Source organism: Cyprinus carpio, chromosome B5 (assembly GCF_018340385.1).
Source record: "Cyprinus carpio isolate SPL01 chromosome B5, ASM1834038v1, whole genome shotgun sequence".
Taxonomy (NCBI): domain Eukaryota; kingdom Metazoa; phylum Chordata; class Actinopteri; order Cypriniformes; family Cyprinidae; genus Cyprinus; species Cyprinus carpio.
Window position 1 is genome coordinate 30,355,125 of NC_056601.1, and position 19,306 is coordinate 30,374,430.

Consider the following 19,306-nt stretch of genomic DNA (forward strand, 5'->3'; position numbering starts at 1 on the left):
CGAGCTCCAGTCACCTTCCTGCTTTGCTCCCGCCCCTCAAATCTTCAACCAATGAAAATGCACCCTTCACGCGTACGTCATCACGTATGCTCTACATTTTCTTAATTTTATTTTTATTTGAGCACATCTAAGAATAAAAAAAACTCCGCTTTGGTAATAAAACGAAATTGTGATAAATAAAAATAAGCGCACTTAATTTTTGTGTTTTTATGCTGTTGATGACGTCTAGCGTGCTCTCCTCCATTCAAAGCCGCGAGTCTGCGCATGTCAGGAAGTCTCGTCACCTCCCTCGACGTTTAGAGATCAGAAAAGCTGGAAGAGATGCAAATCTTATTTATATATATTTCATAATATAATTTCTTTCTACACACGCGTTGAAGTTTGATATTTCACGTTCTTTCTATTTTACGATTTCTATTAAGCTTTTAGATGATTACAAACCGTGGCAGAGGATCAAGATACAGTTCTAGCTAGTTAGTAAACAATCATCATCTTTTGGGCAATATGATTCAGATGAACCAGAATCGGATCAAACAGTCAAACAGCTTGCATACAAGTTAGATTTTTTTCGTTCTAAACTTGGTCCTTCGGCTGGACTAAACCTTGTTAGATGTGAATTGGATGCCATGGTTTCCTGGAGCCATGTCTTGTAAATCCAAAGTTGCTCCCAGTGTTGATTTTGACCACAGCTGCTCTGACAGTGTTGAGTATTTGACACTCAACTTCGGGCCTTTCGAGACCGTCCACCGCTGGAGGAGGCTGCCACCATGTGATGAGTTTGTGGGTGCAAGGTACACTGTTTATTTATTCATTTCCAACAGCTTTTCTCCATTTTTTTAGCTAGATGATTTCAGTAGTAAAAACTGAGTTTTGTTTCTTGCAGGCGTAGCAAACACACTGTTGTGGCATACAGAGATGCCATCTATGTCTTTGGAGGAGACAATGGGTGAGTATTTGTTTTCCCTTACTGTTCTTACACACACAGAAGGATCTCATACGGGTGATTATTTCTTTCAGCAAGAACATGCTTAATGACTTGTTGCGGTTTGACGTGAAGGACTGCTCATGGTGTCGGTGAGTGTTGCATGTTAGTCGCAAGGTTAATGTGCTTAAACATGTTTTATGTAGCCTCTTATATCAATTTACGTCATTAAACAGGGCATTTACTACTGGCACCCCACCAGCGCCAAGATACCACCACTCTGCTGTTGTGTATGGAAGCAGCATGTTTGTGTTTGGTAGGTTTTCAGTGTGCCTTTCTTTCAATGTCGTGTTTTTCTTTCCTGTGAGTGAAATGTTTTTTCTGCTTGTGTTTTAGGTGGCTACACTGGAGACATCTATTCAAACTCTAACTTGAAAAACAAAAATGATCTATTCGAGTACAAGTTTGCCACCGGGCAGTGGACAGAATGGAAGGTGGAGGGACGGTAAATCATATTGATTCTCATAATTGTGTTATAGCCTGTCTGACACACATTTTTTGTTTTTAATACTTTTTCCGTTTTTGTATTTTATGTTCCAGTCTGGTTGCCAGATCAGCTCATGGAGCGACGGTCTATAATGACAAACTGTGGATTTTTGCTGGATATGATGGAAATGCCAGGCAAATTATTCTTACATTTACACAGCTTTGAATGGCAAATATAAATATGTTGTAACATTAACAAATAAATTTTAACATAAAACTAAGGGATTTTTTGAAATGTTATTCTATGAACACTTTTTTGTTTTCAACAGGCTAAATGACATGTGGACCATCAGTCTTCAGGATCGTGAGCAGGCATACTGGGAAGAGGTGACAATGTTCGCACAAGTTTAATTCGAAAACAGGATCGTCTAATTATTACACCAATTTTCACATGCATGAATGATTCTGAAGACATCATTTTATGCCTAACCCTGATATCAATCGTAGAATTATGGCCAGTAACAGAAGAAAATGCATTCAAGACCCAGATGTTTTCTGCTAAATCTGTAGGTGTCAGCATCTAAACAGCAAGAGAAAATGACAGGTTTTGTAAAGTTATTTGACATTAACTGCATTATTTGAACATTTCTTAAAAACTATCCATGATGGAAAGTTTTTATTGACATTTTTGAACTAAGTATAATAAAATTAGGTAATATTATGCCTTTTTTGCAAATCTGTTACTTGATTTTAAACTTTTACTTAAGGGTTTGTGTTCACGTTTAAGGGGACCTATTATGCCAAAATCACTTTAATAATTGTTTGAACACAGTTGTGTGTCCGCCGTGTGTGAAAACAACCAGCCTATAATGGTACAAATCCACCCACTCATTTTTTTATAATCCCAATAAATCATTAACAGTCTCTCAGAACATACACAATAACTTCACAATAACTTAATTCCCTGCCAGTGAACATATACCATGTTGGATTGTTTCTGATTTACCGTTTTTTTTGTTTCCTTTAGATTGAACAAAGCGGTGAAATCCCACCTTCCTGTTGTAACTTCCCAGTAGCTGTATGTCGGGATAAGATGTTTGTCTTCTCCGGCCAAAGTGGAGCCAAGATCACCAACAACCTCTTTCAGTTTGAATTCAAAGGCCACATGTGAGCATGAGAGAGGACATTGATAAATATAATTCATCAATCATCAATCATGAAATAATGTCAATTTTAAGCAGCTCTATAGAAGACAGTGGTGTCATTCATCTCAGTTCAGTTTCATGTTACATAAAGAGGAACAATACATTTTTTTAAATGAATTAGCAATGTGTTTTTTCTTCAGATGGACCCGTATTCCAACTGAGCACTTACTGCGTGGCTCCCCTCCGCCCCCTCAGAGACGCTACGGACACACCATGGTGGCATTTGACCGTCACCTGTACGTGTTTGGAGGGGCGGCAGACAACACATTACCCAATGAACTGCACTGCTATGATGTGGACTCACAGACATGGGAGGTCATTCAGCCCAGCACGGACAGTGAGGTATGAGAGAATACAGAGGAATTTGACACCAGCTAACATAATTACAACAAATCTATTGTGTGTGTGTATATATATATATATATAGTAACCATATAAATCACATGCAGTTCACTGGAATAAATGTATATGAAATACATATGAACAGTTATAGCTTTGGCGGTACCACTAAATTCATAACAACATCATAAGCATTCATGCCTAATTGTGGATGTTTTAATTTTGAATTAATTGAGTTTCTCTGTGGTTTGGGGGAAAAGGGTTTACCTTTTGGTTTGTGGTGTGTAATCTATCACTTTTGAACTGTCATGCTAATTTCTCTCAGATGCCAAGTGGGAGGCTGTTCCATGCAGCGGCTGTTATCCATGATGCCATGTACATCTTTGGGGGGACCGTGGACAATAATGTGCGCAGTGGAGAAATGTACAGATTTCAGGTAAGGGCTGGACGACCAGAAATACATCTGCTTCATTTAATGCAACTGAACATACTATATTATTCTAACTGGTCCTTGCTTTCTTACCCTTTGTCCTAGTTTTCTTGTTATCCAAAGTGCACACTTCATGAGGACTATGGCAAACTGTGGGAAAACCGTCAGTTCTGTGATGTAGAGTTTACCTTGGGGGAGGTTAGTTTTTCCTGGAAAAAAAATCTGATAAACATTGACATTCTAAATAATTGGACTACATTTTGGTGTTAATAATAATAATCACTGTAATAAATCACCGTTTCTGTTTACAGAGGGAGGAGAAGGTCCTGGGACATATTGCCATTGTAACAGCTCGCTGTAAGTGGCTTCGTAAGAAGATTCTACAGGCAAGAGATCGACAGAAACAGGTCCATTTCATTTTCATTTCTGTTTTTGATTGTAGGTATACATGTATTTAAAGGTGCACAATTATAATAAAAGGCATAATTTTTAGGCAAAAATTAGAAATAAAATATGTACACATTTACCCTAATGTCAAAATATGTGGTTTGTGTCATTATTTATTTTAATAAATATTATTAAATGTTTATTAAATATATATTGTTTCTAAATGTTTAACTTGCACTATTTTTTTTTGCATTGTTTATTTTTTTTTTATTCTAAATATTCTTTCATTTTATGTACATTCTCTTAAGGAATGCGTTTCCTTTTGGCTAATCAGAAAGTAAACTTCTTTTTTTTTTGTAGAAGAGTAAACTGGAATGCAATGAGGAGAGTGACGAGTCTGGCTCAGGCAGTCAGAAGGACAGCTCTGGAAGGTCCTCGAGGGGTCCTCCTTTATTGGAAGTGTCAATCAGAGAGGCAGATGCGCAGCCATTTGAGGTTTTAATGCAGTTCCTGTACACTGATAAGATACAGTACCCACGTAGAGGTAAGTTACACTGAACAGCTGTTTATCTTCAGATTTATGGAAGCTTCTTTCTGCCACAAAAAAGTAAAAAAGCAACATCTCACAATTTTGACTTATGTTTATATTTCACAATTTGGACTTTTTCAGAGTTGCAAAATACACAATTCATAATTGCAAGATATAAGCTAGCAATTATGAGAATCATGAGATATACATTCACAATTGTGAGATAAGTGTTCAATTTAGTCTGTGGCGGAAACGTGCTTCCATAGGTCTTCTGTTGATTTGCTTAATAAAAGGCACAGAGAGTGTCTCAGAAGGGCACTGTTTTAATTCTTCATGTCTCTCAACAGGTCATGTCCAGGATGTGCTGTTGATCATGGATGTTTATAAACTCGCTCTGAGTTTTAAACTCTCCAGACTGGAGCAGCTCTGTGTGCAGTACATTGAGGCATCGGTCGATCTGCAGAACGTCCTGAGTGTGTGTGAAAACGCAAACAAACTTCAGCTGGACCAGCTCAAGGTAAACCTGAAGTTACACACAGCTGATCACAGAAAACGTCCTGGTCAGAAAGTCAGATTCTCTTCTGTATCTCTATTTATTTCCACCCCCAGGAACACTGCCTGAACTTTGTGGTGAAAGAGAGTCACTTCAACCAGGTGATCATGACCAAAGAGTTTGAGCACCTGTCCACTCAGCTGATCGTGGAAATAGTGAGACGCAAACAGCAGCCTCCTCCCAGAGTCTATTCGGATCAGCCGGTGGATATCGGTAATAATAACCACATTGTCTCTTTGTTCTTTCTCTGTAAGCACTCAAGCTTTTAGGACAGATCCAAAATGGGGGATATGATTTCAAATAATTCTTTTGTTTCAGGCACGTCTCTGGTGCAGGATATGAAGGCTTGTCTGGAGGGGGCGGGCCATGAGTTCTGTGACATCATCCTTTTGCTAGATGGTCATCCTCGCCCTGCACATAAGGCCATACTTGCTGCTCGCTCCAGGTAAAGACAATAGTCACCAGGGCCTCGACATAGAATCACTTTGCATTTAAAGTATTAAAGGGATAGTTCATCCAAAAATGAGGTTCGACCAAACTTCTTTTTTCCATACTATATTTTTTAAATCTTAATGAATCAGGTAAATCATGGTATAGTATTATAGCATGTTAATATTTTGAATTGGTTTTGATTTTTATATTTTCCATGTTTAGTCATTTTGTTGTCAGTTTTATGTATTATTTATCTATATTTTATCCAGTTTTAGATTAGTTACAGTTTTAGTAATTTTAGTACATTAGTTTAAACTTAATGAAAATTTGAAATTTTGCCTTGACCGCTTATACTGAAATATTTAGTACAAGCGAAATTTTTTTTTATTTATTAATTTTTTTTACTTTGACTATGAATAATTTACCAGTTGATTGCTGCCCCAATTCTTTGACAGTTATTTTGAGGCCATGTTCCGCTCCTTCATGCCAGAGGACGGGCAGGTGAACATTTCAATAGGTGAGATGGTTCCTAGTACACAGGCCTTTGAGTCCATGCTGCGCTACATTTATTATGGGGACGTCAACATGCCTCCAGAGGACTCACTGTATCCTTTTTACTGCTTCATGTGCACAATTTTGTATTGTATGGAATCTTTATTTCTAGTTGCATGCACAAAACATTGTTGTATTGCTTTTGACCCCCTTTTATTATTACTATTATTACATATTTAAACATTTATGTGTCACATCAGATATTTAGACAAAACTCATCCCACATGCAAGACACATAATCGGTGCCTCAAATAGTGTATTTTGTCCTTAACTAGCGCACAGATACCTGTTTGCAGCACCTTATTACTACGGTTTCTCCAACAACAGACTTCAGGCCTACTGCAAGCAGAATCTGGAGATGAACGTTACTGTAGAAAATGTCTTACAGGTACTTGCTTACTTTCCATCTCTTGCTCACCAATGGATCCTCTGCAGTGAATGGGTGTCATCAGAATGAGTCCAAACAGCTGAAAAAAAAACCCAGTTATCTGTAAAAGTAATTTGCATGACTGCAGTCCATCAATTTAAGGGATACTCCACCCCAAAATGAAAATTTTGTCATTAATCACTTACCCCCATGTCGTTCCAAACCCGTAAAAGCTTCGTTCATCTTCGGAACACAATTTAAGATATTTTGGATGAAAACCGGGAGGCTTGTGACTGTCCCATAGACTGCCAAGTAAATTACACTGTAAAGGTCCAGAAACGTATGAAAAGCATCGTCAGAATAGTCCATCTGCCATCAGTGATTCAACCGTAACGTTATGAAGCGATGAGAATACTTTTTGTACGCAAAGAAAACAAAAACAACAACTTTATTCAACAATTTGTCTCCCCTGTGCATCACCGTAGTGCCATTTTGGGGAATATGAGCTGAACACCGGCAGCTTACGCTCTTCTGTGTCAGCCGCGCCACAAGTTTGCACTGTTTTCTTTCAAATCAAAGCGTAAATACACGTATCTTAAATTGTGTTCAGAAGACGAACAAAGCTTTTACAGGTTTGGAATGACATGGGGGTAAGTGATTTATGACAAAATTTTCATTTTGGGGTGGAGTATGCCTTTAATGTCTTGTGAAGCCAAAAGCTGCGTGTTTGTAAGAAACAAATCCATCAATACAGCAATTTTACTTTTTAACTGCTTTCTCCAGTAAAAATCATCATTTAATCTGATTCAGGAGCTAAATATACATAGATTTGTGTTGTTAACTAGTATAAACAGTCCTTAACAATTCAATTATGTTTGTAGATGGACAACATTAGATGGATTTTTTTTTTTTTTTTTTTTTTTTTTTAAACTGATTGAAGGGAAACTATGGATTATGTCCATCATATATTAATTGCTGTTCTTTTAAATTTTCTGTTCATCAAATAATCCTGTATCAGGGTTTCCACAAAAATATGCAGCGCAACTCGTCAGAATAGTCCATCTGCCATCAGTGATTCAACCGTAACGTTATGAAGCGATGAGAATACTTTTTGTACGCAAAGAACCACAAAAACAACAACTTTATTCAACAATTTGTCTCCCCTGTGCATCACCGTAGTGCCATTTTGGAGAATATGAGCTGAACACAGGCAGTTTACGCTCTTCTGTGTCAGCCGTGCCACAAGAATTGCTGTTTTATTTCAAATCAAAGCGTAAATACACGTATCTTAAATTGTGTTCAGAAGACGAACAAAGCTTTTACAGGTTTGGAATGACATGGGGGTAAGTGATTTATGACAAAATTTTCATTTTGGGGTGGAGTATGCCTTTAATGTCTTGTGAAGCCAAAAGCTGCGTGTTTGTAAGAAACAAATCCATCAATACAGCAATTTTACTTTTTAAAAAAACTGCTTTCTCCAGTAAAAATCATCATTTAATCTGATTCAGGAGCTAAATATACATAGATTTGTGTTGTTAACTAGTATAAACAGTCCTTAACAATTCAATTATGTTGGCAGAATTTGTAGATGGACAACATTAAATGGATTTTTTTTTTTTTTTTTTTTTTTTTTTTAAACTGATGGAAGGGAAACTATGGATTATGTCCATCATATATTAATTGCTGTTCTTTTAAATTTTCTGTTCATCAAAATAATCCTGTATCAGGGTTTCCACAAAAATATGCAGCGCAACTCGTCAGAATAGTCCATCTGCCATCAGTGATTCAACCGTAACGTTATGAAGCGATGAGAATACTTTTTGTACGCAAAGAAAACAAAAACAACAACTTTATTCAACAATTTGTCTCCCCTGTGCATCACCGTAGTTCCATTTTGGGGAATATGAGCTGAACACCGGCAGCTTACGCTCTTCTGTGTCAGCCGCGCCACAAGTTTTGCACTGTTTTCTTTCAAATCAAAGCGTAAATACACGTATCTTAAATTGTGTTCAGAAGATGAACAAAGCTTTTACAGGTTTGGAATGACATGGGGGTAAGTGATTAATGACAAAATTTACATTTTGGGGTGGAGTATGCCTTTAATGTCTTGTGAAGCCAAAAGCTGCGTGTTTGTAAGAAACAAATCCATCAATACAGCAATTTTACTTTTTAAACTGCTTTCTCCAGTAAAAATCATCATTTAATCTGATTCAGGAGCTAAATATACATAGATTTGTGTTGTTAACTAGTATAAACAGTCCTTAACAATTCAATTATGTTGGCAGAATTTGTAGATGGACAACATTAGATGGATTTTTTTTTTTTTTTTTTTTTTTAACTGATGGAAGGGAAACTATGGATTATGTCCATCATATATTAATTGCTGTTCTTTTAAATTTTCTGTTCATCAAATAATCCTGTATCAGGGTTTCCACAAAAATATGCAGCGCAACTGTTTTCAACTTTGATGATAAGAAATGTTTCTTAAGCAGCAAATCATCATATTAGAATGATTTCTGAAGGATCACTTGACACTGAAGACTGGAGTAATGATACTGAAAATTCAGCAATGAAATAAATTACATGTTAAAATGCATTAAAATGTAATACATATATTTTAAATTGCAACCAAATTTCACAAAATAACTTTTTACTGTATTTTTGATCAAAAAATGCAACCTTGGTTAGCATAAGAGACTTCTTTCAAATACATTAATCCTATCAACTCCAAAACTTTTGAACTAAACTGAATATCATTACATCTGAACCATGATCAAAAACAGCAGTCACATGCTATCATCCTTTCTTCATCCTTAGATCTTGGAAGCGGCTGATAAGACTCAAGCTCTGGATATGAAGAAACACTGCCTGCATATTATTGTCCATCAGTTCACCAAGGTGGGTGTGCTATTGACCACAGCTCTGAGTGTGTGCTGGCTGCCTCGCCACGGCTAAAAACACGTCACCAAGACATTAGTGCGACATGGATAACCTCTACAAGCTATTAAATGTATACAATACTGCAGTCATTTTTTAATACAGAGAAATCTGTAACAACTAAAGGCTTTTTATTATCTAAGACTTGTGTGTTTGATATGCATTTAGGCCTATTCAATAGATTAAATTCACTTCAGTAGGTGTAAAATGTCCCACTTTTGGTTAAACCAAACAATTCTAGTATTTTTAAATGCCAGTGAGTGCCTTTTGTGAACGTAATTCCCCAAACACATTTGACAATCTGGTCTATTTGGTCCTGTTTCTTTTTGGCTGTTTATTTGCGGTTTCTTGCATGGCCTGTGTTGTTTACCATTTATTTCATTGGTTCTCCTTCCTTCCCTGAAGGTGTCCAAGCTCCCCAACCTACGATCGCTCAGCCAACCGCTACTGTTGGACATCATTGACTCGCTGGCATCCCACATATCAGACAAACAGTGCACTGAGATGAGCTCTGACATATAGTCTCTCCTCCCCTTTCACGTCCCATCCCATCCCTTATGGACTTTTTCATTTACGCTTCCGCTCCATTTCCTTCCCTTTTCATCCAGCACCTCCTCCCAGCCCATATAATCCTGCCTCACACCCCTCCTCAATGAGATTGGGTCCTGTTTGCTGCTTCTCGTTCCCCTGGATTTTATTTACCTAGTTGTGTAGGAGAGACATGCTGGATGATTGTAAAATTGTAAAACTGCGAAAAGTTAGACTCACATTTACATTCGTTTTAATGTGCATATATTTTTCGACAAATACCTTTATTTGGTAGTGCACAAAAAATAAATATACTTACAACCATACATAATAAAAACAAAAATAATTATATATACCACATAAGTAAAGCTTTGAAAAAAAACCAAAAAATAAAACAAACCAATTTTAATTTCAAAATAAAAAAAAAAAAAAAAAAAAATATTGCATAAAAAAAAAAAAACCAACCCAATGGTCACTGCCCCCGTATTTCTTTTTTGCCTTTTTTCATGACAGTTGCAAACATTTTCCTTCTATATTACTGTAATGAGTCCAAATGTTTAAAAAAAAAATATTTTTTTTTATTGAGACCTTATACACATGTACACCAATATGTACACATACACACACACACACACACATATATATATATATATATATATATATATATATATATATATACACACACAAATAAATAAGGACTTAAATACACATTGAAAGGACATCAATATAAGCTACACTGTTTTAAATTGGATTTTTGTTTCATAGCAAGTTGTAGTAGTGTAGATTTGGAGTGCAATGAGGAGCTAGGCATCTATGAAGTTAAGGAATGGGGACCAGACAAGACTAAAAATTACAAACTTAGATTTTATAGATGCTGTAAATTTTTCCATATTGCAATGTGTTTTTAGAAGATTAAACCAGAGGTTTGTCGATAGCTTTTTCTGTCTTTCCAATACACTAAGATTGTATTTTAGCTGTAGTTAGTGCACTGAGTAAAAATTGTTCTTTGTGTTTGGATATATTGCCAAGTAATGCTATTTTCGGACACATGCTGAGCCCAAGAATTTCTGATAGCCTGTGCATGACATCTGACCAAAAGCGTTGAACATACCTACAATCCCAGTAAGCATGGAAATGATTATCGATGTAAGTTGGACAATGTGCACATTTATCTGTATATCCCATTAGAATTATTTTATGGGTTGTATGCTATGTAGCAGTTTGTACTGAATCAGTTGAATTTTACTGTTACATGACAGAGTATATATTGTTGCAGACTGTTTGCCAGTTAACATTCTCTAAACCAATGTCTGTAGTCCATTTTTGAGTGGGATTTGCTATTGATTTGTCAGATGTTATTAAGAATTTATATATTTGCGACAGCGGTTTTTTCTTTCGGTTTTAAAAGTGAAAGGGCTTGGAAAAGAGGGGAGTGACCTTGTTTTAAGTTTCTTGAACCAACTATTTTTCTTATTACTTCTTTTAGCTGTATGTATTGAACGGCGGCTTGGTTTGGAATGTTATATTTCAGTTTAATTTGGTCGAATGTCATGAGCAGGCCACCAGAGTACAGTTGACCCAGGCTGGTTATCCCTTTCTGACTCCATGCAGTAAAATGGATGGGCTTTTTATTAATAAGAAACATGGGATTGTACCATAGTGGGGTGTCTCCAAGTGCTCCATACTGTTTTGGTTTCTGCAGGCTGGATAATTTTATATGAGGCTTGTTATTTATTTCAATAAAATAAAAATAATTGCACTGTCCAGAGAGGAGAACCAACCTGGAGGAGGAATCACAGAAATCATGGAAAAAAAGGTAATTTATCTTTGGTAAAATATTCACTTTAACAGTTGATATGCGGCCGTTTAAAGACAGAGGCAGTTTTTTTTTTTTTTTTTCCATCTATCAAGATTATTTTTTATTTCCTTCCAGGAGAGGTATGTGGTTAAGATTGAACAACTCCCCAGATATTTACTGTGAGTGTCTTAGCTATGTGTCTAAAAGGATAATTATTGACCTCAGCATCCCAGTTCAATTTAGTGATAAGCAGAATCTCGGACTTTGAACAGTTGATGAAGTAGCCTGACATTTTTAAATCCTACAAAAATATCGGGCATGGAGTTGTTTATATTAATATAGAATATATAGAAGTTGAGACATTAATACAATTATGGGAATGGGGGAAGTGATTTTATAAATGAATATTTAATATATAATGTCTGATATATATATATATATATATATATATATATATATCTATATATTATATATATATATATATATATATATATATATATATATATATATACATACAGTACCGGTCAAAAGTTTGGACACATTAATTTTTTAATGTTTTTGAAAGAAGTCTCTTATGCTCAACATTTATTTGATCAAAAATACAGAAAAAAAAAAAAGTAATATTGTGAAAATATTATTACAACTTAAAATAATAGTTTTCTATTTGAATATACTTTAAAAAAAAAAAAAAAATTATTCCTGTGATGCAAAGCTGAATATTCATCATCATTAACTCCAGCCTTCAGTGTCACACAGTAACATCCAGTCTATCACATTGATCATTTAGAAAATCATTCGAATATTCTGATTATTATGAGTGTTGGAAACAGTTCTACTGTCTAATATATATTATGAACAAAATTTAAAAAAATAAATCATTCAAAAAAAAAAAAAAACACATCTAATAAAAAATTTATTCCTGAACCTTGTAGTGATTCTGTGCTGCTTTTATTATCCTGAATTATGTCAGTGCTTGTTATTACAAAGTTATGGCACAATATAATTATATAAGCGGATCATCACAACAGTCAATGTTAAGACTCGTGTATGCTTTACTGTAATCATTGAGATGACGCAGAGTGTTCTGTTGGTCCTGTGGGCAACATGCCTTAATAAATTGTGCAACATCAGCAGACTGTGTTTTGTGGTTTATATTAGGCATATATATTATATAAACAATAAGAGGGAGAATGTAGATGAGATTACTTTTTTTACCGTCGATGATGGCAAGAAACAAATCTGTAAGTATCTGTTTATTCATCCTTTGTGCAATGTGGTTAGTAAGACTACATTAACATCCCATTTAAAGGTGCTGAAAGTGGCTGTTTTCAAATACACTCTCAGAAAAAAAGGTGTACTGTCACTGGGGCGATACCTTTTCAAAAGATACTCTTTTGTACCTTTTAGGTACACAATAGGTACTAATATGAACCTTTAAGGTACCAACATGGACTCTTTAGGTTCAAAGTTGTGCCTTTTGAAAAGGTACCACCCCAGTGACAACTTTTGTACTTTTTTTTCTGAGAGTGTACCATGTATAAACTTTCTCTACTACCTGGCATAAATCACTGAATTCCCATGCTCTTTAAACAGCTTTTTATTCAGTCAGAAAAGTAGTATTTTGAAGAAGAGTCAATATGGTTGAAGCAAAATACAGTATACAGCACCTTCAATTAAAAGATTATTCAAATGATAAATGTACTACTACAAAGTCAAAATCATTGATGTTCTCAAGCAATTTGGAACAAAATATAAAAATTGCTGTTTGCTGGAATTTTCAACAGAACACCATAAAAGCTGAGCCTCAGACAGGGTTGATGAAAGAAAAATGAAAGGTTTTGGATAGCAGCACAAAGGGGGTCATTCTTTTCAGAGTAGCACACGACTGCACCTGGGCAGCTCTCAGGCCACACAGCCTCAGAGATCAGACTTTATTACTAGCTGGCATTGTTAGAGATTGAACATGTCTCGGAAAATTAGTATAATTTTAGAGTTGACTGAAGAGGACCTTTCACACTAATTTTATTGTTTCATTTTCATCAAAAAGTTTAGGGATAAATTACAGGAATAGTTCACCCAAAAAGGACAACTCGCTGAAAATACAGGCTAACAAAGATGTAGATGTGTTTGTTTTTTCATCAGAAAAGATTTAGAGAAATTTACATCAGTTGCTCACCAGTGGATCCTCTGCATTGAATAAAAACATCACAATAATCCACAAGTGATGCACATGACTACAGTCCATCTATTAATGTCTTGTAAAAATTAAAAGCTGGGTGTTTGAATAAACAAATGCATAATTGAAACATTTTAACTTTAAATTGTTGCATCTAACCAAAATATGAGTTCATAATAAAGCTTCCTCCAGTGAAAAAGTCCATTCCCTGTTGTCCTCTGACATCAAAATCCACTGACATATTAGTTTAGAAATGTTTTGGACTGTTTTTGCTTGTAAATGGTGCTTGATCCATGCATATTTATCTCCTGATTCAGACAAGATAGCAATATTATGGATAAAGGACTCATATTTTAGCTGGAAGCATTGGGTTGAATGTAAAAATGTATTTATGGTTGACTTGTTTATTACAAGACATTAATTGTCGGACTAGAGCAATATGGATAAAATTTTCAGCAAATTTTCATTGAAAATAAAAGAAAGAACCTGTGGTACACAGTGTTATCAAAGCAAAATATCATTAATTTGGCTGCTATATGACACAGCATCATATTACTCCTTAGGATCACTTCTGAGATATCATTAGCAAGGTTTCTTTAAAGCTCTTTTTTAATTCTTTAATTTCTTTTCCTTCAATCTCAATAAAGTCTTATTGCGATCTGTTCAGGCTTCTTGCACAGACTTAAAACTGGACATATCGTATACACTATCTAAAAAACAACTTTAAAAACAACTTAAAATACACTCAAAAGATATAAAAACAATTCTCGCAAAAACAATCAACACCCTGTGAACACCCCGGCAAGAACAGGTGGGTTTTTATTAAAGCAAAGGAGGAGCCAGTCCAGAGTAGACGAAACGTACAGGTTAAAAATCTCAGATGGACAGACAGACAAAGTGAGAGAACAGACGAGTGTTAACATGGTGCTGTTAACCACCAAGTTTGTCCAGAGAGCTTCGCTCTTTGTGTCCTTCGGAGGTTTAGTCACAACTGTTATTACAACCTTCCTGCCACTATGGAAGACAATGAACTCGGATCTGAATGAGATGGAAAACTGGTATGAGGGGCTCTGGCACATGTGTATTTACACGGAGGAAGTTGGCATTCACTGCAAAGCCTTTGAGTCTTTTTTAGCCCTTCCACTAGACACTTTAGCTTCACGGGTTCTCATGTGCATTTCAATTGCAACAGGATTTCTTGGTGTGGCAGCTGCTTTTTTCGGACTCCAGGGTGTTGAGATTGGCACCGGGCGGGAGAGGATGAAAAGGACTCTGCTCATCCTCGGTGGAGTGTTTATCGTTGTGTCAGGGATCACGACCCTCGCACCTGTTTCGCTAATGGCGTACATAATGGTAGTGAAGTTCTGGGATGAGAATCTTCCAGATGTGATGCCCAGATGGGAGTATGGAGAGGCCCATGTATGTTTTCATGCCTGTTTGCTGGACTTCTGTTAGTTGTGGTTGGCAGGGGGCCTTTTCTTTTTGTTGCTGTCTGCATGGGTGATCATGAAGCAAAGCTGCAAAGTAAAATTCTGTCTCACAATCAAGAACAACGCTCGAGAACTCAGCATTACCGAAAGACGGAAATCATGTAGTTTAGATTTCATCTTAAGGCTGGAAATATTCAAGACTTGTTATCATGAAATAATGAATTTGTTTTAATCAGAATTGTGATTGCAATCAGAGGAGTTACTTGCATGGTGATTTGAAATTATACTTCAATTGTTTTACATAAGAATCAATCTCTGCAGACTTAAGAGATTTGTGAGCTGTCATCTTAAAGAATACTAAAACTCACAAAATCTTTCTGTAAGGGTTGTACACAATGGCAGCTGATTTATTTGGACTGTTAATGCATTGTACCAAAAACTTAATTAATGTTATGTATGATTTTGAAGCATTTGGACAGAACTTTTCACACTTTCGGTTGACTTTCAAAACCCACTTTGGTAAAGAAATCAGTGGCCTATTGGGTTTTTTTTTTTTTACATAGATTTAAAAACATTTCAACCAGTAGTATATAAATTTTAATTTTTTTATTTTATGTTGTGTTATTTTATTTTATCTTATTTATGTGTGCATAATTTGACACCTTTTTATTATCAACAGTAAGTTTTGTCAATGGTAGCACTGCCAATGATGCTGTAATGCAAGTTTTACAATTTGAAAATACAATACGTGTCAGAACTCAGAATAAATTTGTAATTATTTTTGGGATCTGTATGCTGTGCATAATCAGAATTACTGTATGACATAAAACTCATAATAAATGAAAACATTTTAATTTAAAAAGATTTGTTCTTAGAGATAATTCACCCAAAAATTACAATTCTGTCATTCCATCTTCTTATGATATATTCTTTTATGTTCCACAGAAAAAAGAAAGTATAAAATAAGAATAACGACTAAAGAAAAAGTTAACCCAAAAATTAAAATTAACTCACCTACTGACCCAGTGTTTGGGTGTAAAACAATACAAAAAACCAAAAATAGTTGGGGGTAACGCATTACAAGTAACGCAAGTTACATAATCAGATTACTTTTTTCAAGTAACTAGTAAAGTAACACATTACTTTTTAATTTAAAAGAAAATATCTGTTACTTTTTCGAATAAGTAACTCAATTTACCCCATCCAATTTATTGATAGCTCTCCTGTCCCCATGTTGAGAGAAATCAGGAGTAAGATGTTACTTTAGTTCTAGAATAATTAATTCAACTCATTAACAAAAAAAAAAAAAAATAAAAAAAAAAAAAAAAAAAACAAACAAAAAAAATCAGATTTAGTTTTCCTCAAAATTAATAAAAACAGTTAAAAAGCAACTCAGAATATGACTCAAAGCTCCAATAATTAAACATGTTAAATAATACAAATATCTTTTATGTTTTTAATCCCATTTTATTAACCAATTTGCTGCTGACCTTTGATGATCCTATTCAACCAAACTAATAAGCAAAAATTACACAAGATAAACTAACATTTCTTCTTTTTTATTGCTGAAGAGTGTTGAACTTTCTTCTTCTGCATTCTGCTGTGCAGACGTGAATTTACATTTCCTTCAGCCTAGGGCTTTTGGTGTGAAAGGGCTTTTACATTTGCTTTAACATATAATTTTTTATATTATAAGCAAACAAGCAAGACTAGCCCAGATTTAAAAAGTAACGCAGAAGTAACGTAATGCATTACTTTCAATAAAAAGTAACTAAGAACCATAATTAGTTACTTTTTTAGGAAGTAACGCAATATTGTAATGTATTACTTTTAAAAGTAACTTTCCCTAACACTGGTTAAATCAAGCCAAGTGTTTTATAAATTGATGGATGAATGAGAATAAACTAAATAAAAAAAGTGTTTTGATCAGATCTCATTCCAAACGCCTCCATTCCTCTTTAGTGTAGTGGTTTTTGGAGAGAAAACATTGTGTAGCCTGTATAACATCCTTAATGGATATTTTGGCATCAGTTAGAACAATATTAAAACAAGTATAAAGGAAATAAAAGAAGACCGATTGGGAAAGGCAGACCGCAGTTGAAGCAGAAGCTGGAAAACAATGAATTCCTTTTTCTTGTCTAGGTCAGGCATGCTACCTTTTAGCGCTCGGCTAATCGTGGCAGTAAAGTCATCTAGCGTAGAGTTCAGAAAAGAGTTTCCTCTAAAACACATAGGTCAGTGGGTACAAATAAAGAGGGTGTGTCTTTGAGCATACATCCCCATACAGATGTGCTATGACATTTAGCTAAGTTGATATCATCCCTGGCTAACACCTAAAAAAGCACATGCTGCATTGGTAAAGCTGTTTTGATATCATAAATGTGTACACTAAAACCAGACAATGCCCTCTTTATGTTTTGTATGCTATTTTTTGAATAACTTTGTAGGTTTCCTTTAAAAAAATGGCACACAGCTATTGCATAGAAGTCAAAGAAATTTAGTCAGTTTTACCGTTTTTTTTTATTTTTTTTTTTAAATAAACATTATCATTTATTATTGTCACTTTTGTATATATATGTTAAAAAGTTTGGGGTTAAGTAACATTTTTTTGAAAGACATTAACACTTTAATTGAGCAATTTTGCATTATGATGTTACAAAAATTCTGGTTTCTAATAGAATGTTTCTGAACACCAGGTATCAGCATATTGACTGATTTCGGAAGGGTCATGTGACATTGAAACTGAGTTAATGATGCTGAAAATTCAGCTTTAGGAATAAATGACATTTTAAAATATATTCAAATGGAAAATAGTTATTTTAAATTGCAGTAATTCATAAAAATTATAATACTTTAAAAAATATATACTTTTTTTACTACCCTTTTTTATAAATTTTTATCAAATAAATGCAGCCATGGTAAGTTCATGAAAAAAAATTAGGATATATTATATATATTAATATATTATATATATGATATATATTATCATATATATATTTATATATATATAATATATTTTAAATATTTCATTTTTTTTTTTTTTAATCAAACATACTAATGATTTATTATCACTATCCAACCAGGTACTAACCTTATCAATAAGTAATTGTGTCCTTGAAAATCTAAAGCTACTGATTCTTTCCAGGACACACCCTGATCTTCTATATAATATGCTGAGACCTATAAAGCATTCATATCACATAATAAGGCTAATTCATAATTCATCAGCTCCCTGATCTTCTATATAATATGCTGAGACCTATATAGCTCTTTGCACTGAGGCAGGTGATGTCTGGTAAAGGGAAAGAGTGCTTAATGAAATGATCTATTATGTTTGTCCTTTTATGCTTGAGGTGATGTTTCCTCAGCTCTTCACCTATAATCCATGGTGACGTTTCTCCATTGCCAGCAGAGGGCCTCACAAGTAGATGTTCTACCAGATCTTTGCTTCCCTGAATGGAGTAAGTTTTGATTGTACCTGCTGGCAGATGCTGCAGACATGTCATTCTGCCTTAATTACAACAGACTCAAGATTCAATACCTACACCCAAATGCATTGGTTGGGATTTACTGCTGCCTTAATGCATTGTGAAAAACAGCTTACTGTTTTTTGTACATATAGATATCTAAAATGTGTTGTTTGCATCCAACTGGCAAGCACAATTTTATTCAGTGAATCATCATTTCAGATTTAGTCACAGCCTTTCCTGAAATGAAGTGCATCCTGTTCTCTGATCCGACAGCATATATAATGAATATGAAATCAGAGAGGTTCCTCTTACACATGATGGAGAAAAGAAATAATAACTAGACTGTAAGTAAAAAAAAACACCATACTTTAAAAAGCAATCAGAAAACACATTAAAAAGAAAAGATACACATATGATGGAGAAAAGATACATCTAGATGTTTACATTTGGGTTTGTTGTTAAAGTTAGTGCATAGATGGTTGCTAGGGTGTTCTTGGTGATTTTTAGCACATTGCTATGCAGTTGTTAAGAGTGTTTTGTTAATGCAGTTACTTGGCCTCAACAAGCTAACCAGCATTTATTTCGATAGTTCCACATGAACTCACGGCAGAAAAAGAGACGCCGTTCTGTGCTGTCCCCTGGTCTAATGGTTATTTTTCAGTTATCTTCACTGTGTCCTCTCACCATTTGTTACCCTCCCTAATGTTTATCATCACTCACCCAATACACTTTGACTGTACTCCTCTGTGCCTTGACAAGGTCTGT

General features: G+C 34.9%; 1 protein-coding gene and 1 pseudogene across 1 annotated transcript; both read left to right on the top strand.

Annotated features, from left to right (window-relative positions):
* Positions 1-268: 268 nt before the first annotated feature.
* On the top strand, positions 269-9,968 carry LOC109082521 (leucine-zipper-like transcriptional regulator 1). Its single transcript, XM_042723102.1, has 20 exons — positions 269-791; positions 884-946; positions 1,018-1,074; positions 1,159-1,238; positions 1,319-1,427; positions 1,523-1,603; positions 1,738-1,795; positions 2,436-2,575; positions 2,754-2,955; positions 3,278-3,388; positions 3,488-3,580; positions 3,694-3,789; positions 4,130-4,313; positions 4,646-4,815; positions 4,908-5,064; positions 5,170-5,296; positions 5,739-5,888; positions 6,118-6,223; positions 9,020-9,100; positions 9,545-9,968. Exons 1-20 carry the CDS (start codon positions 622-624, stop codon positions 9,659-9,661), a joined length of 2,352 nt encoding a protein of 783 aa, XP_042579036.1. The 5' UTR covers positions 269-621; the 3' UTR covers positions 9,662-9,968.
* A 4,570-nt stretch (positions 9,969-14,538) lies between these two features.
* On the top strand, positions 14,539-15,834 carry LOC109061365 (annotated as a pseudogene).
* Positions 15,835-19,306: the final 3,472 nt, after the last annotated feature.